We start from the raw sequence: 26,629 nt of genomic DNA, 5'->3' as shown, positions 1-26,629 counted from the left end.
GACGAATTGAGGGAGACAAACATACTAAAACCCATACTTTAGATTTATTATGAGTAAGTAAGTATATGGTGTGTTTGTTTTGATACATTTGGACATTTTTTTTTCCAACACGGTGAACTCGAGTTCAGAGTCATGAAACCTACAATTATGATTTACGACTTATACGAAAGAACAACAAAGTCTTCTTTCCCAACACAAAAGCATGTTTTTTCCTTACCGTAACCAGCGGAGGAACTACTGACAAGTCGATTTGTTTGAATTCAACGTCATAAATAAATAATTTGTGCTTTCAAAGTATCCTCGTCTATAAGGAACCCTTTGTTGTGAATTATTTTTTGTCAAATGGTTGGCCAATACAGTGCAATTTATGAGGCAGAACAGAAGATAAAGACAGACACCAAACCAAGCAATATAGCCGCAATCAATAATTATTCTGCTACCTACACTACCCATAGCTTTTGTATTTCTCTGTTCCCTTGCCACACCAGTTAACCATTCATCAATGAATAATACACTACCACAAAATTATTCTCACTAATTATCCACCTATATGTAAGCAATTTGCATCAACTCCCTACGAGTAATTGATGTTTGTCTGTGTACAACTTTTCTAGCTTTCCCTCATATTTTGCTGGTTCCAAAGACACAGACAAAAGGAAGAATAATTGTATAACTAAGCAAAAAAGAGAACATAACAGGGTAAGAAGAAAAATGAGAAAGTAACATGCAAGCTTAGGTAACATTATACAACTTATTAATAGGTGATAAGCAAAAAAGTTGCTTATGCTCTTGCACTTTAAGCTATATTTCCAGATCATGATGACAGAGACAAAGCAATTCGTGAAACAAGACTTAATAGAAGTACTACCAAGTAAAAAATAAAATAAAAGTCCCCCATAATTAACGTAAACTGTTACTTTGTGTTTTCTTGAGTCTAAAGCACATTAAAAACATTAAACACCCACAGAGGTACGTACTCAAAAGTATAGTGAGCTCTTCACTTAGACAGTGATCCAAGCTCATGGCTCAAAGTTCTCATGTTCATCTTCAAACACCTCCTGGTTCTGGTACCCATTGTAATTGCCACCTCTGTTGTTGTACCAGTTGTTATTGTTCACTCCCCTGGATGAATCATCGTAGTTAGTAGGATGGTTCTCTTCTGCGTAAATATCATGAAAATACCTTCCACCTTCCAAAAACCTTGTGTCACTCATGCCTTGCTTCTCACCATTGTACCTGTTAGCGTTACCATTATAGTTGTTGTTGCTGCTGTAGTATTTGTGACTAGCAGCATCGTTGTTGTAGTAGTTCTGGTTGTTGTTGCTGTCGTAGGATTTGTAACTGGCAGCATCTTTGTTGTAGTACTTCTGGTTGTTGTTGTCGTACGACTTGTAACTGGCAGCATCGTTGTTGTAGTACTTCTGGTTGTTGTTGTTGTAACCTTCTTCAGCGTACTTTGTGTCGCTTAACTCATCTTGGTCACCCCCATAAGAATTCTTGTTGTTGTTCGTTTCCGCGAACCTATTGTTGTAGGCATCGTTGTTAAAGTTGTTGTTGTTCTCAAACTCGGGCTTGTAGGGGTGGTAAGAAGTTGGGGTGGTGTAAGAATCGGAATTTTTTGTTGTGGTGGTGGAAGGAACCTGGTTTGACTCATCATGACCATATAGGCCATAGCTGTTTTCAGTCTCGGGAACAAAAGGTGGTTGTTGATCTACCTTGCTTGCTTCTGGTGCTTCTTTGTTGGGAAGTTCTGTCTCTTTGACATTGTTGTTGTCGAAATGGGAGACTTTACTGAAGAATTGGCTGTCTCTTGCAGAGATTTGAAGAGCCAACAAAAGGGTGGTGAAGAGAAGGAAAAAAATGCAGTTTGACGAATGAGCCATTGGTAACAGAACAGAGGGAAGATGGTCTATGCTGATGAGAAGTTATGGTTGCATAAGTATCTTTATATAGAAGTTCTTAAACCTTTTCTTTTCTCACTATAATTTTTTTCCCACTTATTAGGTGTAAATGGAGCAAAGTTAGATGGGTGTGGACCCTCTCTCAATGAAACTTTAGCTGATTAATATTTGGATCCCATCCATTTAGGATGTGGTCATGGAGTAACTATTTGATGTTGTTAGTACATTTTGACGTGATCACATTACATTATTATTTTGTTAATAATCGTATTATGTATGTAAGATTTTGAAGACTGAGGATATGGTTATGGAAAAACAGCATCATTGCAAGGGAAAATGCCCAGTTATCAGATTTACAGCGCATCCTTAACATTTAATTAGCCTCTGTCAGATTACCTTTAGTGCAAGCTAACTCTTTATTAATTAGTAGTTGCGCCATCTATTATGACGCAACCATTGCATTCATAGGTGGTAGCTTTCACACCGTTGGATTCCAGCCGAATAAAAAGGTTCTATATTTGATTTTCATTCATATCCAGAGAGGTCCATAAAGTGTATTGATGATGCTATATATCAGTTGTCAAAAACGATGCAACCCAACTCTATCCACTTGATTAAGATTTTGGTCCTTATTAAATCGTGGTATTTTATTCATAGATTTTGTACAGACAAGATACAAGTAAAATATATAATACATTATGAAATTATTCAAGTTTAATCTTATGATTTTTTTAACCAGCTGTTATAACTATGTTCAGAAAATGCATAAGACTAAAGTTAATGTTCTGGTAGACCTGACGTATTGATTAATGTTAAATAGATTCCGTAGTTAGCTTTCACATTTAGTCTTTTTGGACATTATTCATCATATATCATAACTCCATGGATCATAGTATTCCTACCACCGAAAATACGGTGTTATTGATCACGGTTCAGTCCAAAAATAAAACCCCTTTGTAAAATGAACATTGTTCTAAAAGAGTTAAAGTTTGGAAGAATGAAAGAAGAAGGAGAGAAGGGAAGGCTTGGGCGAGTAATTATGCGTGGATTGAGGAGTTGGTAGGACACGAAAATAATAACATTTGGTGCACACTGCATGTGCCTTCCATGCTTTGTCTATGTTGAGAGTGACTCTCCAAAACTGAGCTTTCTTCGATCTTTCTCTGTGAATGTGCATACATACTCAAAGTCAGTGCAGCGTCTCTAACTCAGTTAGACTTTTATCTCTTTCGGTTTTGCCATTTAAAAATTATAACTGAGTTAGACTTACACTTCCTAATTTTGAATAGAACGGTTTAAAATTTGACTTTCTTAGCGTTTTTGAAGAAGACTACTACCAACTAGCTTCAAAGTTTCTTAGAAAGAGTGCACTAGGTGCTTAAATCTAAGTTGCTCAATCAAACTTTGCCAGTTTTCAGACCACTGCTTAAGAAGTAAGAGTTCTGAACAGAAAATGAGATTAACACATCCTCACATTGTAACTACTAATTAGGATGCTGTGAAGTAATACCTTAAAATTGATGATTTTGCTTAATATGAGGAATGAAGACCCTTTTGATAAATAAAATGAGGGTGAGTTCACTTTAAAGTATTGTTGTATTATTATCCCAAACTGTGGCAAAAGCAAAATGGGTTTCTTAGCCTAAATAAGCATAGTTTTGGATTGTACTATTTCAGATCATTCTTCAAAGCCAAGTGCGTGGAGTTGATAAGATAAAAGGCACTTTGTGAGTGTGTCGGGTATAAGATGTGATGGAGTAGAATTTATCCTTTTTGTTTTGTTAGGTTTGTTGAGTTACTAACCTGATCTAATAGCAATTGTGCGTGAAGCATGGCAACAACTATTTATGAAATAATTAGGGAGGGTGATGTTACTGAATTTTCTTCACGTAGGTAAATGTAATGAAGGAGTGGGGCCAAGTTGGGATCTACATGGAACTGAATTGGTGGCATTAACCTGAAACAAGAAAGAAAAGTCTTGAATAGGTTGCCAAAATCTTGCATATAAGAATAGGTGGAAGTGTCAACACATGAGAGTAGATTCCAAATCAGAGGTTTTTATTTTATGTTATGGGTGAAAGCGTGGGTGTAGGTGTGAATACTTCATTATGTTCAGATATTTCATTTGTGGTAAATAGTTAAAGCAATTAGGAGAGCCATCACACGCAAAGAAAGAGTGGGATGAACAATCTGAAAGTGAGAAAATTATGGCATAAGTAGATCTGAGATCTGTGCTTTCCTCTGAATAACATTTATTTTTAATTTGTTATTAGATACCCCACAATGGTGGGAACAAGAAGATGCACCTAAAATCATTCATGGATTTTAATTGTACATAGAAGAAAAAGTAAGGTGGCTAGATCTTAAATCCTGTAAAAAACTGTGGAATTGATGATGACCATTTGATTTATTAAAATATTGAAGGTGTGTAAAAAATAATAAACTCTTGTTTAATCCGCAAGCTAATTCAATCCAACTCCATCAAGGAAAAAAAAAGCTGGGACCAGGACTTGGTTAGTGATTGAATGGGGTAGATTCCAGCTTGATTGACTAACCTTTTTTCTTGCAATTTTTTTTCTTTCCTTCGTGTGAAATGGTCCTGAAATTGATTGCGTAATTGGTGGAACTATACGAGTCTTTCTGGCCAGTTTTTCCAGAAGAAAATAAAAAAAAGAAAAGAAAGGAAAAGAGTGAAAAAGGACAAAGTTGACGAAGGGAAACACGTTCCATCTCAATTAGAGGAGTTAGTCCAAGATAAGCACGTTCCATTTTCAAAGACTTCGATGTTTTTTTTTCTGCCTTATTCACAGAGCTTGAAGTTTCATCATTTTTCTCATAAATACACCAACGGAAACATATAGAACACTTCCAAACTAAACTTCTATGCACATTTTTCTACTCAAGTCCAAATCTGGATATGAGAAGGAAGTGTTTGTTTTTGTGTTGTATGAGAACATCATTGTTCTCCTTTGACATAACATGTCATCATGTTGCAATGATTTTGGAGGCTACTTGTCTCCCCTACATGTCTCAATACTGTGTCAAATGACATTAGCCTATAAGACAAGCGCTTCTCTATGAACCAATTTTGTTTAGTTCTTTATATTAACCAACCACTCGACCCAACGATTTAATTATGTAGAGATATAGTAAACTATGTGAAAATCACAATTTTTTCAAAGCTAGATGACTGATTTCACCGATTTAAAAGTATAACTACTACAATAAAGTTTGACTTAAATACAAGAACTAGTTCTTTTCCTAAAAAATGAGGGTGAAGGAATATTATAACAACAGTTTGCTGAAAGCGCATCCTTCAAAGAAAGCATTCGTTCATTTCTAGTAACCATCATTGTGTAAGAAAGAGAAAAAAAAAAGAAATAGTCCGAAATTAGAGAATGAAAGTGATGTGAATCAATCTAGAGATCGAAAGGGGTTCCAAATCATAAGCGACAAGAACACAAGATTTGGCATTACAATGTGTAAAACGGGGTTAACATTTTTGCGAAGTTTCCGAGCCATTCTCTCCCTAACATAAGCTCTTCTCTGTTGGCGTTCCCAGTTAGGGTGGTCGAGTCCCTGCGCGAGAATCAAGGGTTGGGGTTGATGGAAGGGACACTTGGATCGCCAAGAGGTGTGAGGAGGTGCGGTTCCGAAGAGCCTTTTGAGGAAGAATGAGCGGAGCCATGTTGTGAGAAAGTTGGGGTTGGAGCAGAGAAAGGGAGGGTAGTCCCAGTTGATGTAGCAGGGGATTTGGGTGGCGATGAAGAATTGAGAGTGGAGGGATGGGGTGGTTGTGGGGCTCGTAAGGATGTGGGTTAAGGCTTGGAGCCTCTGCTCCCATGGTGCTTCTTCCATGGCCCTCCTCCTTCACACAACTATGAGGATGAGGATGAAGCTAAGATCAGATAAGGTTTTTTTTTTTTTCAAAGGATTAAAGTTCCATAGATTAACAACGCCCTTTCTACAATTATTCGCCACACCAAAAAACAAGATATGTCTGTTTTAATTTTTTGTAACATTAGTCTTTTAACTGGTGAAAATCTTCCTGGCAGATTTTTTTAATAAAAATATACTCAAATTACAATTATAAAAATAAAAATAAATTTATAATTGTTTTTAAATTGTTTTATTTATTTTGTAATCAATTTTTTAACTATAAATAATTATTTTAATTTATAAATAGTTAAATTTAAAAAAATTAAATATAAAACAGTTAGATTTGAAATAATAAAATTAATAAAATAATTATATTAGTTTAAATAAACAATTAGTTAGTAAAAGATAAAGTTAAAAAACATATAAAAAATAATTATTTTTATAAAATAATTAAAATATATTTTACTTTAGCATAAATAATGAATTTAATTAAAAATATAATTGAATTTAAATAAATAATAATTTTTAAAAAATAAAATAATTATTCAATTTAAAAAATAATTAAATTTAAATTATCGATGATAAAATTGAAAATGTAGATATTTTATTTTAAAATAAAAATTACTTAAAAAAGATCATATTTAAACAAATATGTAAAAAAATGTCATAAAATATATATATATATATATATATATATATATTAATATTATGTATAGATAAATAAAATAAACTATAAATAATTAAATTTGATCACATCATCTTTGCGAGAACTAGAAAATAATATCTAAGAAGTGATACTCTGTTTTAAAATAATGAGACTATTATTTTAATAATAAAATGTTTAACTATAAATAAAAAGTTTATAAAGGATCTTATTGTTTAAAAACACTTCTTCTTTCTAAAATCTCTTTCTAAGAGTTTTCTCTAAATTATCTAATCTCATTTGAGTAAGTTCATTTTTAGCTCTTCTTTTTGTGTAATTTTGTTCACTTTTGCATGCATCTCTCTTTGAAGTGACATATGTTTTTTTACTCTTCTGTTTAGTTCTATGTTGATCAATGGTCATAAGGGTATGATGTGATCATTTCAGTGCTATTTCTATGTGTAAATAGAGTACTATGTGGCTTGGGAAATGTTTTGGTATTGTTAGAGTCATTTGAACTTTTCACATAATAAGGAAAGCTAGTCTTAATCTATGTTGGATGAGTTTTTACAAAAATTGATGTTTTGCATGTTGTCGCTTTCTTGCATTTGGAGATGAAATGTGGATGGTTTTGATGAATTTGTTTTGATGTATGCTTCCTGTGATCTAGTATGATTTGGTTGATAATTACATATTGAGTGTTTGTGATTGTTTTGGTGTGTGAATGAGATAATTTGAAATCCGAGCAATTTGGTACAAGCTCCACCTTATGTAAAAATTGTTTTGACTCAAAGTACTAAAAGAGGACTACAAAATAGATCAATAGGATAGGTCACAATTCCCTTAATCACAAAACAAAAATTCAAAAATTATGTTTTCTGATGCAACGCTGAGGGCCAGCTTTTATGAGCTGATTGAAGCTGAGCATCGGAAATCATTGCAGGTCTGAGAGCATTTTAACTCTATGACGTTGAGCGCCTATTTTCATGAGACAAATGGCGCCAAGGGCCAGATGTCTTGTTTTGCTTGTTTGAATGTTTAGTTATTTTTAAATGATTTCTAGTTGGTACTAATCATATTTATTGGCTTTTATTATTATGATTTTAGGTGAAAATGTTGTGAATATATAAGATGATAATTGATATAAAATTACATGTGAGCATGTGAAGTTATGACATTTAAAGAATTTCAAGGAAAATTATTTGTGATTAGTGTATGCCTTGATATAGAAAATGTCTGGAAAAAAATATCATGAACTTCAATAATCATTCACACTCAAATATAGTAACTTTCCCTACTAGTTGTATTTGGAAACACGGGTAATTCATCCACCTCTTTAGTTTTACTTTCCAGAAGGATATGTACAAGAAATAAAGTTGCACGTAATGCCACTATTCTTGGCTATTTGCAACCTGATCCAATATCAAAACTACACTAATCTACCATCACTATTGAAGGAGAAAAGCGTTGGAAGAAAGTTCAGTTGCCGCTGTAGAAAGCAGTATTCCTGTTCAATTAAAAAGAAAAACCTTGCAAGCATGGCAATTACGAAGAAAGCAACATCCAAGCACTCATTAATGGAAAGATGATTAGAGCAGAAGCCTGAAAACATGTAACATTGGTCAGAGAATTGCACACGTTATAACAAATTTATTCATCTAAGTTTTGTACTTGATAAGTAAACTGAAAGCTTTAAGCATACCAGGAAGAAGACTAATTCATCATTTGCAAGAGATGCAGTCAATTCATTTCTCTCCATCTGATATTTGATATAACCTTGAAGCTACACGTTAAAAATTTTGCAGTTCAAAAATTCGAAATTCAGAATGCACATGCCGGAATAAGTAGTATGATAAACAACGTGATCTTGAAGCTTCAAATATCAATTTTGTATGAGAATGAACTTCCCATCCTCGTAAAAAAAATAAAAAAATCACTTTCATCCACAAATTTGAAACATCTATCTAATATTATTAACCAAAAGCTTATAGAAGGTCCATGCAGACCTGATGGTGATACATTCTTGTCAGTAAAAAGCATCTCTTCAACTTATCCATAGCCTGTGAGATGAGTGAACTGACTGCAGTCCTTTCGCCAAATACATATGAATAAAGTGCCCGAAGATCATCAAGAAGGATGTTGAAAAACTAGGGAACAAACAATGATAAAGAAAGGGAGATGAGAAATTATGGCTAATGGAATATATAGATGTGCTTATTGCCAGGAAGCTTTAGCAATTTCTCACATCTCTTTAAACAAGAAATACTACCCTGAAAGATTGTACTAAATACCAATGCAGACTTGATAAAGTGTTAATTATCTTTACATTAAAAAATTAGTGAAGCGCTTAAACTAGATATTCAAAACACTTAAAACTTACCTTCAAGAATGTGCATCTTGTAACGCTTGTTAGCCTTCGGGCCCTTAGAGTCCTCACCTTTGCACATACACAAACAAGTGTCCAAATAGAAAATAAATATAAAGCTCAAAAAACAAATGATGTAATTCTGCTAAGGTTTCCCAAAATATATATAACTAGAAAATAAACTGTATATACTTTGGTAATGTGAAGAGCCTGCTCGAGATGCTGAACTTGAATCCACTGTTCATTCACAATGGCATCCATCTGAAATGGAAAAGATGAATAACCTCAACTAATACTAGGACCCGTAATTTATCGCAACCAAGTCTCACTGATGTATAGGAAAATGTTAAGTTGCAAATGAAGTATGCAAATTCATAATGAGCATTATATAAGCTGAAATCTGTGACTAAAACGCATTATACTTTGAATTAGAATTGATTATATGTTTTCCAAAACTGACTTTCGTGCCACATGCTTATACCTTCAATTTGATGATGCATGCTGACCACTACCAGACTGGCAGGACATACAATCCCAGATACAAGGACATTATATAAAGAGAGCAGAGAAATAGTAGAATGGCTGAGAGTTTTGAAAATAAAAGGGAGAGTCTTTCCAGGGGTTTCCCCTTAAAACCAAAGATTGTTTTGTCACTCAATTATCAGAGAATGAATCTAACTTTAGGAAAAGTGAGTCCCCTATTTAACTGCCCAACCTCCGGTAACCATCTGAGTCATCTAACTGCCTAAATGATAGCTAGCCACTAACGAGCTTTCTTAGATGCCTCCAACTCCTATGAGGTATATCAAACATGAAATAAAATAAAATGGAACAGAAATCATAATAAATGATAGTATAACGCACAAACCTTTTCAACTTTTGAAGTGACCTCCTCTAGTCTCTCCTCAGTTTCTTGTGCTTTAGATTTCAAAATGTGAAGATCAAAGTTGTTCTTTCTCAAGGTGTGCCAAAGAAGTTGTACCTATGCATTTTCAATCCTATTTCTCAAATCAGTCGAACTTTCAATTAAATCCATGAGTAAAAGCTATACATTATTTTCGGCTATAATATATGAACAACCAAAAGTAAGAGGGGAAGTGGGGAGGGAGCATAGTAGTAGAGCCAGAGGAGCCTTGGGTTGGAGGAAAATACCTCTTCCTCCAGAGCTTTATTCTGTCTTTCGACAAGCAATGAATCAGCCTGCAAGAATCATATATAAAAAACAAATAAAAAATAAGTAGGCATCGATATGATGAATAAATTGTCATATATTTCCGATTATCCGACCAAAATAATAATTAATAAACTATCAAAATAAAGAAGAAAGAGGAACTTGACTTGGTGACATACATTGGATAAATAAGGTCAAATTAAGCGAATAAGAAGGTCTAGCAAAAGATCTATAATCTAATAATAAGATAATGAACGCTTTGCTCTTTTCCCCCCATTCTAGAGAGTGGAAGACAAACCTTCAATGTAGAGAGAGTAGATTGCAGATGGTGGATTTGTTCTGACAATTCATTCACTCGCTTATCACACTCCTCCAGGTACACATCACTTTCCTTCAATCTTTTATTGCTTTCTTCGAGAACTGATTCTGCATTGAAATTATTCCTCAGAATGAAATGCAAAATGAGCATAAAATGATATGCAGAACAGAAGCAAATATAAGAACTATAATGATGCAGATAAGATGAAGTATAACGTTGAATGAAAATGACCTAAGTGAGAGATTTTGACGTTGATTTGGTTGATTTCGTGGTGGATTGATTGGGCAGAAGCAGAAAGCGAAGCGTGAAGAAGAAGAAGAAGAAGTGTGGGAATGGAAGTAAGAAGGTATGGCAGCGCCATCGCCATAGTGATGCAGTGCAGCTGCTTCTCTTCCCTTCTCTTCTCTTCTTAATTTCTAGAATTATTGAAATTTTCAAATCTCAAACTTCAATCCATCCCTCACCTTTTAACTATTTTAAATCTACAGATTAAAGTAATTTCTTCTTTTCAGTGCAGCTGCTTCTCTTCTATTGTCTTCTTAATTTCTAGAATTACTGAAATTTACAAAATCTCAAACTTTAATCCATCCCTCACTTTTTAACCAATTTAAATCTACATATTAAAGTAATTTCATAAATTCGCACATTTACTCTCTCTCTCTCTCTCTCTCTCTCTCTCTCTATATATATATATATATATATATATATATATATATGCAATAAATTAGCTTTTCACATAAGTTTTATATAAAGTATGAATATGTAAAGATAGTTCCATTCTTTAAATGCAAATAAAATGCCCATTTATAAGATGAACTCTATCAAAAAATTTAAATATTGTCATTTTTCTGTTTAATATAAAACTTTAAAAAACACTTCTTTTACTTGAACAGTTGTTATGAAAAAGTCTTTTTTTTAAGCATAAAAACTCTTCCTTCAAAAATATAAATTTAATTATCATATAAAGCATAAAATCTGTGATTAACAAACTTGGTAAAACTTTACTTTATATACACTGTATATAAAAATTATGTGTATGATACTGATAAAATCCTTTTATGTATCGGAAATATTCAAGTTAAAGTAAAAAAAAAATGCTTTTATTGTGGTTAGAGTTTTTTTATATTTAAAGACAATTTATAAAATCAGCTGAAATTTCAAATATGTACTAAAATACTATCAAACATCTTGTTCCCAAAGATACAGGTAATTTCAAATTTTCTATCAGACTTATGTTTTTGTTCGAAATTCATTCTTTGGGAATTTTCAATATCTTTTTTATACATGGATTTGTATCTAGTATTGATCTTCAATTTTTCATGCCAAGATACACGATATAGTACAAGACATTTCTTTATCCAATAACTGGTATCAAGGTGCGTGAAAAGTTACAATTCTGCGTTATTGGTTATAAAATAAAAGGGAATTTCAATGTCTCGTTTCATCTGGCCTCTCCCCAAACAAAACTAAAATGATCACCAATTATTCTTCATTGTTAGCCTCGTCTACTGGTACATTGGTGATCAGAGAGGGCATCGGCTTGGAACAATTTTCCATGTCCTCTCTGCATACTCTTGAATGGTCCTGTCACTGCTAAATCTCCCAGAACCAGCAACGCTAAGGATACTCATCTTGATCCACTTCTCTGGTTCAACAAATGCTTTATCTGCAGCAGCCTGTTATCGTATTTAATCAAGGTTAAATTCTAATATTAAATAAAAACTGGGGTATTATAAATGGTTTGGATTCTAAAACAATGAAAAATGGAAATACCTGTGCCTCGAGGTAACTACTAAAATCAGCGCCAAGGAGATAGAAATCTTTACCGATTTCCACCGTGTCACATAAGGATTTGAAGTACTCTTTATAACCAAAATATCCATCTCGAACCATCCTAATGGTATTATCATATTAACATCAGTTATGTATAAGGAGAAAAAGAACAATTAAGAGTAACATTCCCTATTTTAGTATGCATAAGAGTAATATATTAATAGTTAACAAAGTAACAATTGAACCCTGATCAGAAATTTCATCTGGAATTGTTAATAATCCACTTATTCTTTGAAGATGGGAGTAATGTACCCGTTAATTTACCTTAACACGCGAGCAAACTGTAGAGGTACTTTTAAAGTAGATCCTTTTTCACGCAGTTCTGCAACTTCTTGCACTTTTGCACCAAAGAGAAACTGAAACAAGCGTAGACATTTTGAATTGAAGTTGTTACGTGAGTTATGAACCTTAGTCTCCGAAAATGATCAAAGAAAGCCTCCATTATTATATTACAATTATTCATAAACCGCGAGCATGAAATTATATTTCCTCTTTGAGAAATTTTTGGCAGGCAATCACGCAGCCAAGGCTGAGGCTAGCCAAGCCAACTACAATATTCTATCCCTTCTAGGAAGCAGGGTAGAATACGTAGGAATTTAAAAGCATCATATGATTACAGATCAGCACATCTTCCAAGCAGATTTATAGAAAGAAAATTTATACACGAAAAGAACTTAGGAAATATGCCAAAGCAACTTGATTTCTAAATTTAAGAATCTTTCATAATTTTCTCAAGAGCACACTCTATTTGAATGTGTTGAGAAACATGAAAACATCATCTGTGTTATCACTCACCAAGTTATCAGACCCTATTTCTTCAATTATTTCTATCGTAGATCCATCTCCCGTAGCTAAAAGTAAACAACCATTCATCAAAAATTTCATGCTCCCAGTTCCTGAAGCTTCATGTCCTGCAGTGCTACAAGATAATTATTGCTGTCAATATGTAAGAAACTTTTATTGCATTTCTCGCAACTAAATTTGAAAAATTGGGAGGGCAGGCAGGGTGAATGTATGGAAAATATAAATTGCACTACATTGAGCAAGAATAAGATGGCTAGGATGCAGCCTAATGTGTCATTTGGTAATTGGTGCAAGTGAATATATTAATACAACATTATAAAAACCTCGAAGGTTAGTTAGATTTGCTAAACGATGAAGGATTAAATAGCATCAAAATACTTAGTGGCGTGTTTTGGTTTGAAAAATGATGAGACATGTCAAAACAAAAGGAGGAAGCGGAGGTCTAAATATCTTTAACCCAAAAAATAGGGGATATTTTCTAGTAAACATCAAAACAATGGGAAAAAACTAGAAAGACCAAGTGGGCTTATATCCTATCCAACTGATACCCAGCACAACCACCTGCTCCAACTCTAAAATTGCTTGTGCTGTATCAACTACCCAAAAACAGACCAGAAATAAAAAAATAGTGCTGAATCAACTTCTTGTCCTATGTTGTTCTCTGTGTCCTCATGTTGTCATCAATAAACATCAAATGCATAAAAATCAGAGAGAATATGAAGACCATGCGCAGTTTCGAAGCAATGGGTGGACTATACAGGTTCTTGCTCAAGCTGGCTGCAATATACTGATTATAAATTAAATTCAACTCTGACAAAAGAGGAATTCTTCAAAATAGCTATTCCATCTGTATACTATCCCCACATTTTTCTCCATATCTCTTTTATTTGAAACTTAGTGCTAATTCTTGATCATTATAAGCATGGCAAATATCAAGCACGATGAGAAATGAGGATGAAGGCTAATATATTATGAGAATAAAAAGAGGAACTACGATGAACGCTAAATTAGGAGACCTTAAATGTTGAGAAAGGTCAGCCCCTGGTATTACCAATTCAGCAACAGAGACATTATAATCAGGGATAAAAACCTACAAAATAATAGAGACTGGATCAGCAAGAGATATGCCAACAAAAATACAGTATACTTAACAGGTCCATCTTGAGTTGTACTACACAGACAGAAATGCTAACAAAACGAAAGAAAAAGGATAACAAAAAAGAATCACAGACGAACTGTAGAAACTAGAAAATTACCAATTTCAGAAGATCTCCTATATCAGTGTCATTATTGATTTTTTCAGCCACAGAATGACAAAGCTTGATAATCTTCTTAGCAATTTCATAACCAGGAGCAGCTTTCCCGCCAATTATGCAAACACGGGGTACGACTTTCCTTCGCTCATTCTTGTCCATATTCTGCAAGAAACCAAGGAATAAATGCAAAAGAATAGTCGATGTCTCAGTATAACTCCAAGTGAAAAGTCATGATCAGTATGTATGAGTGTGTGATCAGTTTGTTTGTATGTAGACGAGTAAGAATTTAAACCACAGCTGAGGGGAATATCAGATTCTAGGTGCTAGGATTTCTTGCTCAAGTGCAGAAAGAACAAAGAGCATCATAAACAGAGGAAAAAGTTTATCATACCAAAGAAACATGTTTTTATTTTAATGGAAAAAAATATATTGCTATTAAATTTTTTTATGTATTTATAAGATCTTTTGGCACCAACAGAACATACATTTACCTTGAGACAATCATATCTATGGATTATTCCAAGTATGTTAAGAAATTGTCTTTTGTATTCATGTATCCGCTTCACTTGAACATCAAACATTGCATCCAAACTGACCTGCAATTGTGAAAGATATCCGAAAAAATAACTTCTATTGTAGTAATGAAAAAGAAAAGAAAAGTTCAAGTAAACCTATGTCACTTAAACCTTCACACCACTCATTGCTTCAATGTATTCAGCAAGCCTCATTTTATTGACCCTTTTAACCTACAATATCAAAAGGATAGAAAGAGATATAAAGCAGATCATATGATTCGTATTGGATATTAATCCCCTGCAAAGTACGAAGAAATAGGGAAAATAAAAGAAAATGCATGAAAGAGTAATGAGAGAAATGTTCCCCCAAGACAGAGAAAGGTTCTCTAATCTCCCAGATCCCATTCAAATTTCCTCCTCCGTAACATTTCCTCTCTTCTAACTAACTCCCAGAATCTCCCCACAGATAAAGATCTTGGTTAGGTCCCTCCCCACTGTTTTGGGCGGCCTTCCTGGATACACCTTAAAAGGCCTATCCTACTCAAATTTATTTCCTATTAATTCGACCCACTACAGAAGCTGCCCTGTCCTTAAGTAATAGATAAAACCTGGGAGACAGCTGCATCCATCTAGGAAATGTTGACAAACAATTTCAAAAGATGATTTTCCAGTGGTGGAACGGATGACGTATTCTACCAGAATTCTGCTGTTCCGTATAATAAGTAATAGATAAAACTTGAATTGAAAAATTACCATTTTCCATTCTTGATGGAAATTAGTATTGTCAACATGATCTCTCAATCCTGTCAGAAGGTCAGCATTACGTATCCAGGCTTCAGTTCCAAGCCACTTTGATATAAGAGCACATAAACTGGGATTGCTCACCACAATCCACCGACGCTGACAAAATATCAATTCATTGACTTATTAGTTGTTGCACTGTGTATACATAATCACACATTTTTTTTAATGAAGAATAGTTGCAATTGTCAAGAACCACAAACAAAATTTACTCTGCAGAGAAATATGAAAAAATAATTGTAAAACAAGCATCTTAAACTTACTTGGTCAATGGACAACACTATTTAAGATGTAATCAAGATACACACAAGTCTCCCAACAATGGTACTCACAAGGAGCTAACAAAATTTCATATAGCAGAAACTAGATTTGTGTATTTCAATTGAGTGTTGACAGCCTTTATAGTCAGAAAAAACAATTCTACATGTAGAAAGATAACTTCTTCAGCATATACAACTCCATTCGACAGTAAGCCACATGAGCCATTTCATATAACTATACATTCATAGCAGGAGAAAAACAGTTGCATTATACATATACTGTAGTAATAGTAACTGATTTTCTACCTGGGTTACGCCATTTGTCTTAAATTGAAATTTTTCGGGCCATAGCTCATAGAAGTCCTGCAAAGTCGAACCAATAATTTATTGCTTTATGATTTCACAATCAGCCAAGGTGATAAGAAAGAACAGTGAAGTGATTTGGCACAATTAATTCATACCTTAAATGTTGTCATTTTCAGTGTATCTAAATGTAATTTTGAAACACCATTCACAATATGGGAGCCAACAATTGCCAAGTTGGCCATCCTAATGTTCTGGAAATGCAATACATAATCAGAAAACAATATCAAGAAAACATTATTTCATAATACTCCCATAAGTATAAAGTTTTTTCCATATCCAGCACTAAGGCTGAATATGGCAGCCTAGTCCAAGTTAAAGCAGATTTGTGGTTATGTTAATCATTGTAATTTGTAACCAAAACCACTGGATTTCAATCATTCATTAAGCTTTTGTTTTAAGAATTAATATACATAGCACTAGACTTTATCTGATAGTTAAATTGAATAACTAAAAATATTTTGCACTACAAGAGATAAAAACACGCAGAAAGAAAATGTAGCCTACCAAATTTACCAGATTAAGCATTGACAAATTGTTCTAGAATACCTTCACAGCACCTTCTTCAACAATTGACATCCGGGACAGACGGTTGTAATCTAAACCGATCTTTTTCTTCAACTCCTCCATAAAATTAAAATTTATTTCATATAAAATCTGAAAAGAGCATTTACAATATTCGTAAATATAATCATACTACAATATATAATTAAGGAAAAAGGAAGTATTTTTATAAGAATAAGAACAAGAACAAAACAAAATTTAGATTCATCAACATTTCCATTCCAAATTACTGAAATTTATGGTTTAACATGGAAAACTCCCTAGAAAATGAGTGGACCATGCAGTCAAATGTTCCCATGTTTTAGCCAAACATAAAAGATGAAAAAAGAATCAAAGATACCTGTTTGGTGTCATTTAATTTGCTGGTAAAATACATATGTAAGGTAAAATACAAAATAAAATACAGAAACTCAAAGCATGTCTTGATGAATATACTTCTAAATGACGAGGGAGAAGGCTGCCAAGCAGATCAACAGGGATTTTCTCTAGTCCTTCGGCAACAACTGTGTGAGTTGTAAAAGAGAAAACTTTGCATGCAATGTCCCATGCTTTATTCCAGTGCAGATGTTCTTCATCTACCAATATTCGCATAATTTCAGCAATTGAAAGGGATGGGTGGGTGTCATTTAGATGAAGAGCAACCTAATACAGGAAAGGAAGATCATAAGTTGCAAGACAGTAGTGGGAGCATAATTATATCACTAGTGATAATCTAATGCATAAAACAAGTTTAACTCATAGTCCACTTTCACATATACTGAAGCAACAGATAGAAATCTGGCATGCTGGCATGGTTATTTAGGATAGTCACTTAGAATAGTTGGCAAATAAAGTTGCAAAGATAGGAGCATGACGGGAGAGGAGTGGGAATTCTGTTTGTTATCATGTGGGAACTGAGCATTATCTTGGTTTTAGAAAGGAGAGAAACCATTTATGAAAGGGGAACCCTTTGGAGGACAATCCTCTCCATAGATCTTTGAAATTGAGTGAACGTAGGATGCTGCCAAAGCCTTCTTCTTCCTTTTCTTTCTTCGATTTTCATGTCTCCCTCCCTAAAAACTCTAAAGAACCCTTTTCTAACCTGAAAACTCCCTCAATCCTAATGCAATAAAATCACTAAAACAACCAAAAAGGTTAAATCACTCATTTCGTTGCTATAGTTACAAAAAACCTTTAAGTTCTTGTGCTTAAAACATTCTCTTTTGGTACCTGCACATACCATTTTTAATCTCTTTTAGTCCTAACACACTATTTTAATCCCTTTTAGTTCCCACAGCAAGGACAAAAAGAGATTAAAAATTATGTGTAGAGACTAAAAGGGAATTTTTTTAAGTGTAGGGACCAAGAAAAATATATGTAATTGCAGGGACCAAATGAATAATTAAACAAAAAAGGAAATGTCATCAAGAAATGACCATGTGATATCCTGGAACTTTGATTGGACAATTGATTTTGGGAACCTTCTCACCATAGGAAAGAGGAACATTTAAAAAATATGTAAAGTACTTGTTATTGATAGTATTGCAATAGTGATTAGTAATCACCATACCAGTTAACAACCAAATGTGCAAGTACAAAATAATTGACAATGAACCTTATCGGGCAACTCATCAAAGCTATTATGTGCTTCTTTGAACCTTCGGATGATATCTTGCAAAGATGCCGAGACAAAGAAATATTGTTGCTTCAATCTCAGCTCCTTCCCCTGAAAAATACAATAAAAAGTCAGTGGTGGACCGACAGAATTCCAGGATGGGCAGTTGCACCCTCTCAATTTTGTAAAATCACAACTAAATATATTAAATTGTTATGTTTTATCATCACAAATTTGTAATATTGACCCAACAACCAAGTGATAGACCCATATGCTAATGTAGGAATGTGTAATTATACTATTTGTCTCGCTAGTCTTGAGTCTTGGATCCGCCACTACTCAGTGGTAATGAGATAAGAGGGATCGAATACTCATCTTTTTGAATGGGGCAAAATGATTACAAAGCCATAATTTATCATATTCATGAAAAATTATTAACTTCCTGATGCAATGTTTCTAGACCAAGTGGTATGCCAAACGAGACAGTCAATATTGTGAGGAAGACTACTAAAACAAGCTAAAATAGAATGCGTGGAATCTTACACTGAAAGCTTGAGAAACATAAGAAAGTAATGCACAAATTGACGAATGAAAACTTTTGAGAACAAAAGCAGAAGATAGAAAAAAAAAACTTTGCTCATTCAACAATTGGCACCAAGTTCCTTCAGTGAGTTTTCACCATAAACTACTGCAGTTAATAACTTCTATAAACAACTATGTTAATTCAATAAAAAAGAGAGATAATTTTCAATTAAAAGATTATTTTAAAACAACTGCACAAGTCACAAAAGATCGATGCAAGAATCCACTAACAAAGTAAAGCCTTATACGTAAATTTTCTAATGCAACAAGGAAACGATGAAACTATAGTAAGTAACCTTAAATGAAATCAATATTGGTATCTCTGTTTCCTACAATCATAAACCCACAACCGAACATATGGCACAGCTAGCTTTTATTACCAATAACAGAGACAGGGTAGAAGTTCTGAACAGTTAAAAGAAACAACTACCTCAGAACTTAAATATGATAATAAAGCCATACCTGATGATTACGGTCATCAGGGTACAAAACATTACTTATAGTTTCTGCCCTTTGTCTGTTAACAACAGAATTAATGTAGTCTCCAGTGTTATAAGCCTCCTACAAAAGCAATAGGAAAAAAGGGTTCAATAGTTCACCCTAAGCCCAAATAAAGAAAAAGATATGCCAAACTAAACAGAGAATAATGAACTGCAGCAGACCACTTTTCATCTTATTCTATGCTTAGTCAGTCTCAGTAAAGGTATGACCATATTTAATTAATGACCTAAATTGAATAATGTATGTAAAAGCTGCATGACCACGCTTAGTTTTTTTCTTATTTGCTTTAGACCTATATTATGATAATACCATCATGCCTATAATTTATTCTCAAATTTAGATCAGATGCTCATTCATAAGAAAATAATTACCAAATCAAATTGATTACTAGGTTTCGCAGCCCATAGTCGAAGGTTGAGGGTATTTCTTGTCCCGTAACCAGGTATTGGGTTGTCATAAGCCACAGCTTCAACCTGTAGTTCGGAAAGAAAGTTTGTCATCAACATTATGCACATTCAAAGTCTAAAAGAAATGTAACACATGTAGCAGTAGGCATAAATCTAAAATATTAGAAAGAAGTGTCATTACAAACCAAATTAAAAATATTATTCTTACCGTCTCTCCAGGGACCCAAACTCGATGTTTTTCTCCATTCATATCAACCTCTTCAACAGTCCCATAGAACTAATCCATCCAGTATAACAAAGAGATGCAGTCAATTTGTAATTTTGAGGTGATAATGTGAAAAGAAAAGGCAATAATATGAACAGAAACCATAAAATGATTAAAAAAGGCATAAAAGATGGAAGCTGGGCAAACCTTCACTTCATATGTCACATGAATCCGCTCTATTTCCCAAGGATTTCCAAAGTTCAGCCAATAATCAGGCTGCTCATGTTGAAAGCCATCCACTATGACCTGACGAAACAACCCATATTCGTATCGCAGCCCATATCTGCATAGTGAAGATCAAGCACAACCTCAGCGGACAGCAGCCTGTCTTTATATAATAGGCATATTTGTTTTCCATACAACAAAAAGCAAAATATATACACTTCTCTTTTCTGCACAGTTCCAGAATCAGCAAGTAGGTTGGAACTTGAAAAAAGTATAATAATAACACTCCAAAAATAACCAATCAATTGGATGTAAACTTTTATGGTTCTCAAGATTTCATAGGTACAATCAGTACAGAAACTGGTAAAAAGTATTGTTAACAGTAAGTACAATAACTTCCAAATTCATAGTTTTAGGACAAGACACTCAGAATGTGAACTAAACTTCAGGCATTAAGTTATTGAGACACAAATTCATTCTTATTTGACAATAACTACACATGATGTACAAACTGCTTAGACACGGAAAACCTTTCCCTTGTGTTGGATACGAAATTTCACAATTTTTAAGGCATCCAAAACAAAATATTTAAATTAATCTCATTTTACGTTATTTCATTTTCTAAATGTTTTGTTTGAATAAATCAATTCAAATTTATTGAACTTTAATTTTCTTGTTTGGATAAAGTGTTTCAACTACCACTAAATGCAAAAATGATTTAAATGTCAAATAGTTGCTAATAATTAAAAAAATATCAATATTAAAGACATGTTTTAGTTGACCTTGGTTGATTTTATTTTTCGGTCCAACTTCATCAAGATTTTTTCAACTTATATCGATAAAGTTTATTTTCAATTGACGTTGTCCATGATTGTACAGTTTATAACAACCACAATTATTTAGATTAGCATCAATTAAGATTATTTTTACAACACTGCTGGTTGGGGTTTCTTTCCTGACCTTTCAAGTGATGTTTATTGACAAATTTCCATTACCAACATTGACAAAAGAAATCCTAGTTAATGTTGAACGAAAGTTCTCTCAATCAACATTAGGATAAAAAAATCCTAACTAGATAAAGAATAACATTACAGTATATGATAGAAAACATAATTACTCAAAACATCAACAAAACAAGTAAGCATGGTAGACGTCAATTGAAAAAATGTAGTTGCGTCCGCAAAAAAAATAACATCCCAACATTGGTTGACAAAACCTTGACTCAACTGAGAAATAAAAATGGATCACAACAACATAAACAAAGTAATCCTAACAATATAAATAAAAAAAACAACTCATCAACATGAATAAATAAAACTGGTTGGCATCAACAATGTCTTGGTCTTAGTCAAGTCAACGATGCTCCAATTAAAATGAGAAAATATGAAAACAACACACATGAATATAAGAATATGAAAATTTTCAAATTCTTACCTTATAGGTGGAATTTGAAATTTTCTAATTTTTAGTAATTCAATTACTCTCTTAAAATTCTAGAATTTCATTTTCTTTTGAAATTCCTTACCCAAAATACACACTTTGACACAAGGCATTTCAAACTTTCTATTAAAAAAAAAAAAATTAACCTCCTAAAATTCCCTATCCAAACACACTTGGGCTTCACCACAACTAAATATGGCCAAAAAAAACTAAGTGTTAGATGTCCAAGCTTAAAATGTCAACTTCACAGCTCACAGCCTATATCTACATTTAGAATATTCATTAAAAAGTTAAACACAGTATGGTGAAAACATTACTATTTCAAACCTGCTAGAAAAAGTTTACAACAAATATGAAGATCACACCATACCCCCATGCAGGATAATCCAAGGTTGCCAAAGAATCCATTTGGCATGCTGAAAGACGAGCAAGGCCACCATTCCCTAAGGCTGCATCTCCTTCCTGGTCAGGGATGTCACATACATGTATATTAAGGGATAAGGATAACCACATTGAATTCTCACTGAGATAACAAATCTACAACGGTGGACTGGGAAATACAAAATGATTATATTAAAAACATTAATAACACCTGCTCGGCCAAAACTTCAAACTCGAAGCCAAGTTGGCTTAGGGCCTCTGCATATTGATCCTGGATGCCAAGATTGATTACACTATTTGACAAGGAACGACCTGATATCAAAAAGGCCACGTGTTCTTAACAATTGGATACAAGAACGGCATCAATTGTACACTTTCACAAACACAACCATTGATTAATAATTCATCAAATGAGGTATCAATTTATTTAATTGTTTGACTTTGCTATAACAAATCCAAGAAGAAATTTTGCACTGCTGTAGTTTCCTTCGTATTTAAACCACCAGAGTACTAAATCGTATATATACTTACATCAGAACACAATATATAATAAAAAATCTTAGTCACACTGGTTGCACATCATAAGCTTTAACAGGAATTAGTTCGTGCTTTTGCTTCTCTTTCAAAATAATAAACATTTCTTATATTATTTATCTTTTGGTTATTGACTAGGGTGTCCACAGTGGAATTACTGTCAGACTAACCCCTAAATTAGGAGCCCCTTCTAGATCTGAAATTTGGTCCAACCACTCAACTCAAGTGTCTTGCTCATTGCAGCTCAAACCATATCAGGTAAATATATATTCTGTTGTTAGTTCATTTGGTTACGTAGAATTTCATAATTAATTAATAACTAACAAGTAAAGAAAGAATTGAAAAGGAAGAAAGATTTCTGAGTCACTTTAGGAAATCCTCAGTGAAATTGCATAAAAAATTATGACTAACATTCACTAATTTGAGGAAACTATGAGAGGAAAATAAGTCAGAAAACAGACAGCCCCTAAATACGAGATACTATACAAGAGATAGTTTATTATACTTTTTTATCATAGATAACTGATTAAACTTATACATGTAACTTGCACATAAATAGTAAATAATGGCTGATGTGCGTAACAAAATTTAGGGCATCACTTTAACTACCCATGAGAAACTCAAGAGAAAGGAAGTAGAGGCGCTTAGGTTTTGTTCTCTTGAAGTAACTGTGAGTATCATGCCAGCGTTCAATCAACCGATCTCTGACACTGTGTGACAAAGCCTACAAATATCATCACACAAAAATAAATTTTTGGATGATAGCCGTTAAGAATATGGCGAGCAGTAGGTCAAAACATTTTAATATATTATTTGATGCCCTTTATAACCTACAGAATTGAATCTCAAGATGTCAAACAGATAACAATGGAATAAGCTTTAATGTTCCATAAATGAAGACTGAGTTCCTTCTACAACAAGGTTTGCTGGATAAAATGAAAACATGAATAACAATATGCCATGCATTCCTTCAAGGTCGATACAAAAAACTCCTATAAACATATCATAATCTGTCATCAAAATTACTCAGTCACTCTCACTCATCCTCTCAACATCCTTCAGTAAAAAATAAAGGGTCCAACGAACACTCAAAAGTGTGTTGCTTCAGGAGTACTAAATATATCATATTAAATAACAATATGCCATGAATTCTTTCAAGGTCAATACAAAAAACTCCTATAAACAAATCATAATTACACATCTATCATCAAAATTACTTAGTCACACACTCATCCTCTCAAAACATCATTTAGTCAAAGGGTCCTCCAACGAACACTCAAAAGAGTGTTGGTTTAGTAGTATTAAATATATCATATTAAATACTCATTACAATTACATAAAAAAAAAAACATGTACAAATAATCTTGGTGTTTTTTTATATATAATAAATGTTTACTTTCCAAATAAATACTTTCAATTTCTATTTGCTAACAAGCAACTGGGTAGTGTTAGTTTTTTTTTTTTTTCGTGTAGAAAACCTTGAATTCGCAGTAAACTTCTTCTTTTGGGTTGTTTAGATCCAAACCGATACAAAAACAAAAACTGAAAACTGATCCAAAAAGTCAATAACCGATCAAAAACAATTCTTTTTTTAATAGATTTGGATATTTTTGTCCAGAACCAAGCAGTTTGAATCAATTTCCGGTTTGAAATTTCAAACCCGATTCAAACCGAACCAAAATCAATTATCTAAAATTATCATATTACCGATTATTTCTCTTATATATGAGAGATGTCTACTAGAGACAAGAATCCAATGTACCTATTGCCTATAAATATACACTAGAGTAGTAACAATATGTTTAACATATGAATGAGGTGGAAGAAGAGTTACCCTGGTAGTGTAAATGTTACATTATTAATCTAGGAAGAGAAAAATGCTAAAACAACATAAAATATAATTGAAAGGAAACAAAATAGAAGACCGAATTTAATGTTTATGTTTTGAATTTTCTGCAATATTAGATTTGATAGCCTTATAAGAGATATATCCTATGGTTATCTAGTATTTATGTCACAATATATATATATATATATATAAAGAAATATTTATTATTTCCTTTTTCAACCTCTAAATCTATTTTAATAAACACACAAACAAATATCAACATGTGCCTAGGAACGGAACGGAACGGTTTAAAACTAGTTTTTAACTAAAAACAAACCAAGCCATACGGAGCCGCAAACACTCATAATGATTTTAATGAAGTTTAAACAAAATGGATTTCTAACTTGAACTCGAAAAGAAAGGATTCCGAAAACCATTTTCTTGCCCTAAGTAATGATTGAGGAATTAACGGGAGGAAATTTCGTTTACAACTAAGAGAAAACATTCTATCAATAGATGTTATAGTTAAGTCATCAATGTATCTCTGTCGTAATTTCTAAGTAAAACTTTTCATTTATTTATTCAATAACAATTGTCCAGTGCTTAGCAAATTAGATAAAATAGTCAAATGTACATATAACAAATCGTTGCCACAGTGGACTTAAGTCTAACAAAGTTTATTAAAAAACTTCTCCAAAAATGATGGTTCGAAACTTGAGGAGTAACTTAAATCTTTCTGACATATAGCCTCCATTGACAATGAAATACCCTTTTACACTAGAATTATATTACTCATTTTACACTCCTATTTAATATTCTTGATTGAAAATATATTATTCTTCACTAATTAAGTCAATTATGTTTTAGATACTCCGAAAAAAAAAAAAAACCATGTGGTCTTACCTGATTCGTCCAGAATTACTTCGCGTGGAGTGTGCCTGGTACCAAAAACAATTCTATCTGCCTTTCAAATAAAATGCACAAATACAAATTCTCATTTTCCCTCTTTCTTTTCGGATAACTAACCACGTTTGATCCACACATATACCAAAATGTACCACACCAGAGCAAATCAGAAAGAAGCACACACATAAACCAAAAGCAATGGAGTTGAAAGGCAGCGTACCTGATACGCTTCGAAATCGTCAAAACTAAACCGTGACCTGGCCACGGTGTACTCAACATGATTCAGAATATCCTTTTGAAGACTGAGAGGGTCGTTCTTTAGAAACCCATCCATTAAGGTAAACATTCTCTCCGCTTTAGCGCGACGCTCGCCAACGCCATCCACCAGCCCAGGCCTCCTCACCACAACCCCCGGGTTCGCCGCTGCCGGTCTCGCAGCCGAGACCGTTCCGTCGGCATCCCCGCCGACCGCCTCGGCCAACGCTCGCTTAATCCTCTCCAGGCTGTCGGAGTCCTCAATTTTGTTGCCATGTGAATCGGTGACGAAAAACTTCTTCACGAAGAAGTCGCCCTCGAATTCGACGGTGGCGCGGTCGACGGTGAGGCCGAGGACCTTGAAAACCCTGGTGATGACCTGGAGGAGGCCGATTCGGCTGCGAGCGCGGATCACAAAGGCGGTGGAGTCATCGGCGTCGGAGTTGTCGACGGCAATGGTGGAGGAGGAGGCGAAAGCAGAGTCGCTCGCGGAAACTTGCAACGGGATGCTCCGGCGAGCGGTGGCGTAGGGCACGGAAAGCGAGGAGAAGTGTGTGAGAGAAGGGAATGGAGAGAGTGAATTGATCGGAAATGAGAGTGAAGAAGTGAAGAGAGGGGATGAAAGTGTTTGCATTTTGGGAAAGAGCTTAGAATGAGTGAAATGGTGACATGAGTGAATGTTGTATGAGTGAAATGGAAAATGACAGTCAGAAAAAAGAAAGAGAAAAGAATAGCGGGAATCGTGATCTGTTGCAAGTTTCAACTAACTACTTTTAAAAGGAGTTTGCCTTTCCGATAAGAGGCAAGAAGCTTATGAAATGCAACTCGTGCCATGTCGCTGCTCACACCCAATACAAATAAACACAAAAATAAATAAATATTAGGACTACATCCTTACACCTTTTTTAAATACAATGTCAAAGTGACATGGGTTGGCTCACCAAGAACCGAGTTAAAAATGAGTGAATTTAATCCGATTCATTTTAGGTGAATCAGAAATTTTGTAACCTAGCTCAACTCATTACGGGTTGGTGAGTTAAGTGAGTTGGCCAACCCACATAAAAAAATATATTTATTTACTTTTTAATATTCAAATA

At 33.8% G+C, this 26,629-nt stretch overlaps 4 protein-coding genes across 6 annotated transcripts; all 4 read right to left on the bottom strand.

Moving 5' to 3' along the window:
• Window positions 1–700: 700 nt before the first annotated feature.
• Window positions 701–1,932, bottom strand: LOC114189013 (protein E6-like). Its single transcript, XM_028077712.1, has one exon. It carries the CDS (start codon window positions 1,881–1,883, stop codon window positions 1,020–1,022), a length of 864 nt encoding a protein of 287 aa, XP_027933513.1. The 5' UTR covers window positions 1,884–1,932; the 3' UTR covers window positions 701–1,019.
• Window positions 1,933–5,198: 3,266 nt separating this feature from the next.
• LOC114188781 lies at window positions 5,199–5,961 on the bottom strand. Its single transcript, XM_028077421.1, has one exon. The coding sequence runs from the start codon at window positions 5,757–5,759 to the stop codon at window positions 5,316–5,318; it is 444 nt and encodes a 147-aa protein (XP_027933222.1). The 5' UTR covers window positions 5,760–5,961; the 3' UTR covers window positions 5,199–5,315.
• A 1,688-nt stretch (window positions 5,962–7,649) lies between these two features.
• On the bottom strand, window positions 7,650–10,798 carry LOC114187235. The gene is made up of 9 exons (XM_028075428.1): window positions 10,510–10,798; window positions 10,258–10,385; window positions 9,941–9,988; window positions 9,657–9,770; window positions 8,981–9,049; window positions 8,804–8,860; window positions 8,430–8,570; window positions 8,126–8,206; window positions 7,650–8,025 (listed from the first exon to the last, which is right to left on the bottom strand). Exons 1-9 carry the CDS (start codon window positions 10,643–10,645, stop codon window positions 7,969–7,971), a joined length of 831 nt encoding a protein of 276 aa, XP_027931229.1. The 5' UTR covers window positions 10,646–10,798; the 3' UTR covers window positions 7,650–7,968.
• A 693-nt stretch (window positions 10,799–11,491) lies between these two features.
• On the bottom strand, window positions 11,492–26,335 carry LOC114188189 (glycogen phosphorylase 1-like). 3 transcript variants are annotated; one of them, XM_028076744.1, is made up of 22 exons: window positions 25,498–26,322; window positions 23,153–23,267; window positions 22,221–22,321; window positions 21,999–22,090; window positions 20,171–20,306; window positions 19,967–20,035; window positions 19,723–19,824; window positions 19,313–19,411; window positions 18,269–18,379; window positions 17,110–17,316; window positions 16,660–16,767; window positions 16,209–16,304; window positions 16,054–16,110; window positions 15,440–15,586; window positions 14,858–14,917; window positions 14,663–14,767; window positions 14,172–14,333; window positions 13,932–14,005; window positions 12,907–13,030; window positions 12,376–12,467; window positions 12,052–12,172; window positions 11,492–11,954 (listed from the first exon to the last, which is right to left on the bottom strand). In XM_028076744.1, the coding sequence occupies exons 1-22, from the start codon at window positions 26,164–26,166 to the stop codon at window positions 11,802–11,804; spliced, it is 3,000 nt and encodes a 999-aa protein (XP_027932545.1). In that variant the 5' UTR covers window positions 26,167–26,322; the 3' UTR covers window positions 11,492–11,801. The 3 variants fall into 3 exon arrangements, 2 of the variants coding, with proteins under 2 accessions (XP_027932545.1, XP_027932546.1); XM_028076745.1 differs by lacking the exon at window positions 25,498–26,322 and adding an exon at window positions 25,275–25,294 and having other exon boundaries at window positions 11,495–11,954; XR_003605385.1 differs by lacking the exons at window positions 11,492–11,954; window positions 12,052–12,172 and having other exon boundaries at window positions 12,907–13,022; window positions 25,498–26,335.
• Window positions 26,336–26,629: the final 294 nt, after the last annotated feature.

The sequence above is a fragment of the Vigna unguiculata genome, chromosome 6 (assembly GCF_004118075.2).
Source record: "Vigna unguiculata cultivar IT97K-499-35 chromosome 6, ASM411807v1, whole genome shotgun sequence".
NCBI classification, from domain to species: domain Eukaryota; kingdom Viridiplantae; phylum Streptophyta; class Magnoliopsida; order Fabales; family Fabaceae; genus Vigna; species Vigna unguiculata.
This window is presented reverse-complemented; position numbering and strand designations above follow the sequence as displayed.

Coding starts and splice junctions, on each gene's coding strand:
- LOC114189013 (XM_028077712.1), bottom strand. CDS start 1,883: ATGGCTCATTCGTCAAACTGCATTTTTTTCCTTCTCTTCACCACCCTT.
- LOC114188781 (XM_028077421.1), bottom strand. CDS start 5,759: ATGGAAGAAGCACCATGGGAGCAGAGGCTCCAAGCCTTAACCCACATC.
- LOC114187235 (XM_028075428.1), bottom strand. CDS start 10,645: ATGGCGATGGCGCTGCCATACCTTCTTACTTCCATTCCCACACTTCTT. Junction 9,771..9,940: donor ATAAAGCTCTGGAGGAAGAG/GTATTTTCCTCC, acceptor GAAAATGCATAG/GTACAACTTCTTTGGCACAC. Junction 8,026..8,125: donor ATGAATTAGTCTTCTTCCTG/GTATGCTTAAAG, acceptor ACATGTTTTCAG/GCTTCTGCTCTAATCATCTT.
- LOC114188189 (XM_028076744.1), bottom strand. CDS start 26,166: ATGCAAACACTTTCATCCCCTCTCTTCACTTCTTCACTCTCATTTCCG. Junction 12,468..12,906: donor AAATAGGGTCTGATAACTTG/GTGAGTGATAAC, acceptor CGCTTGTTTCAG/TTTCTCTTTGGTGCAAAAGT. Junction 12,173..12,375: donor CAGTTTGCTCGCGTGTTAAG/GTAAATTAACGG, acceptor TAATACCATTAG/GATGGTTCGAGATGGATATT.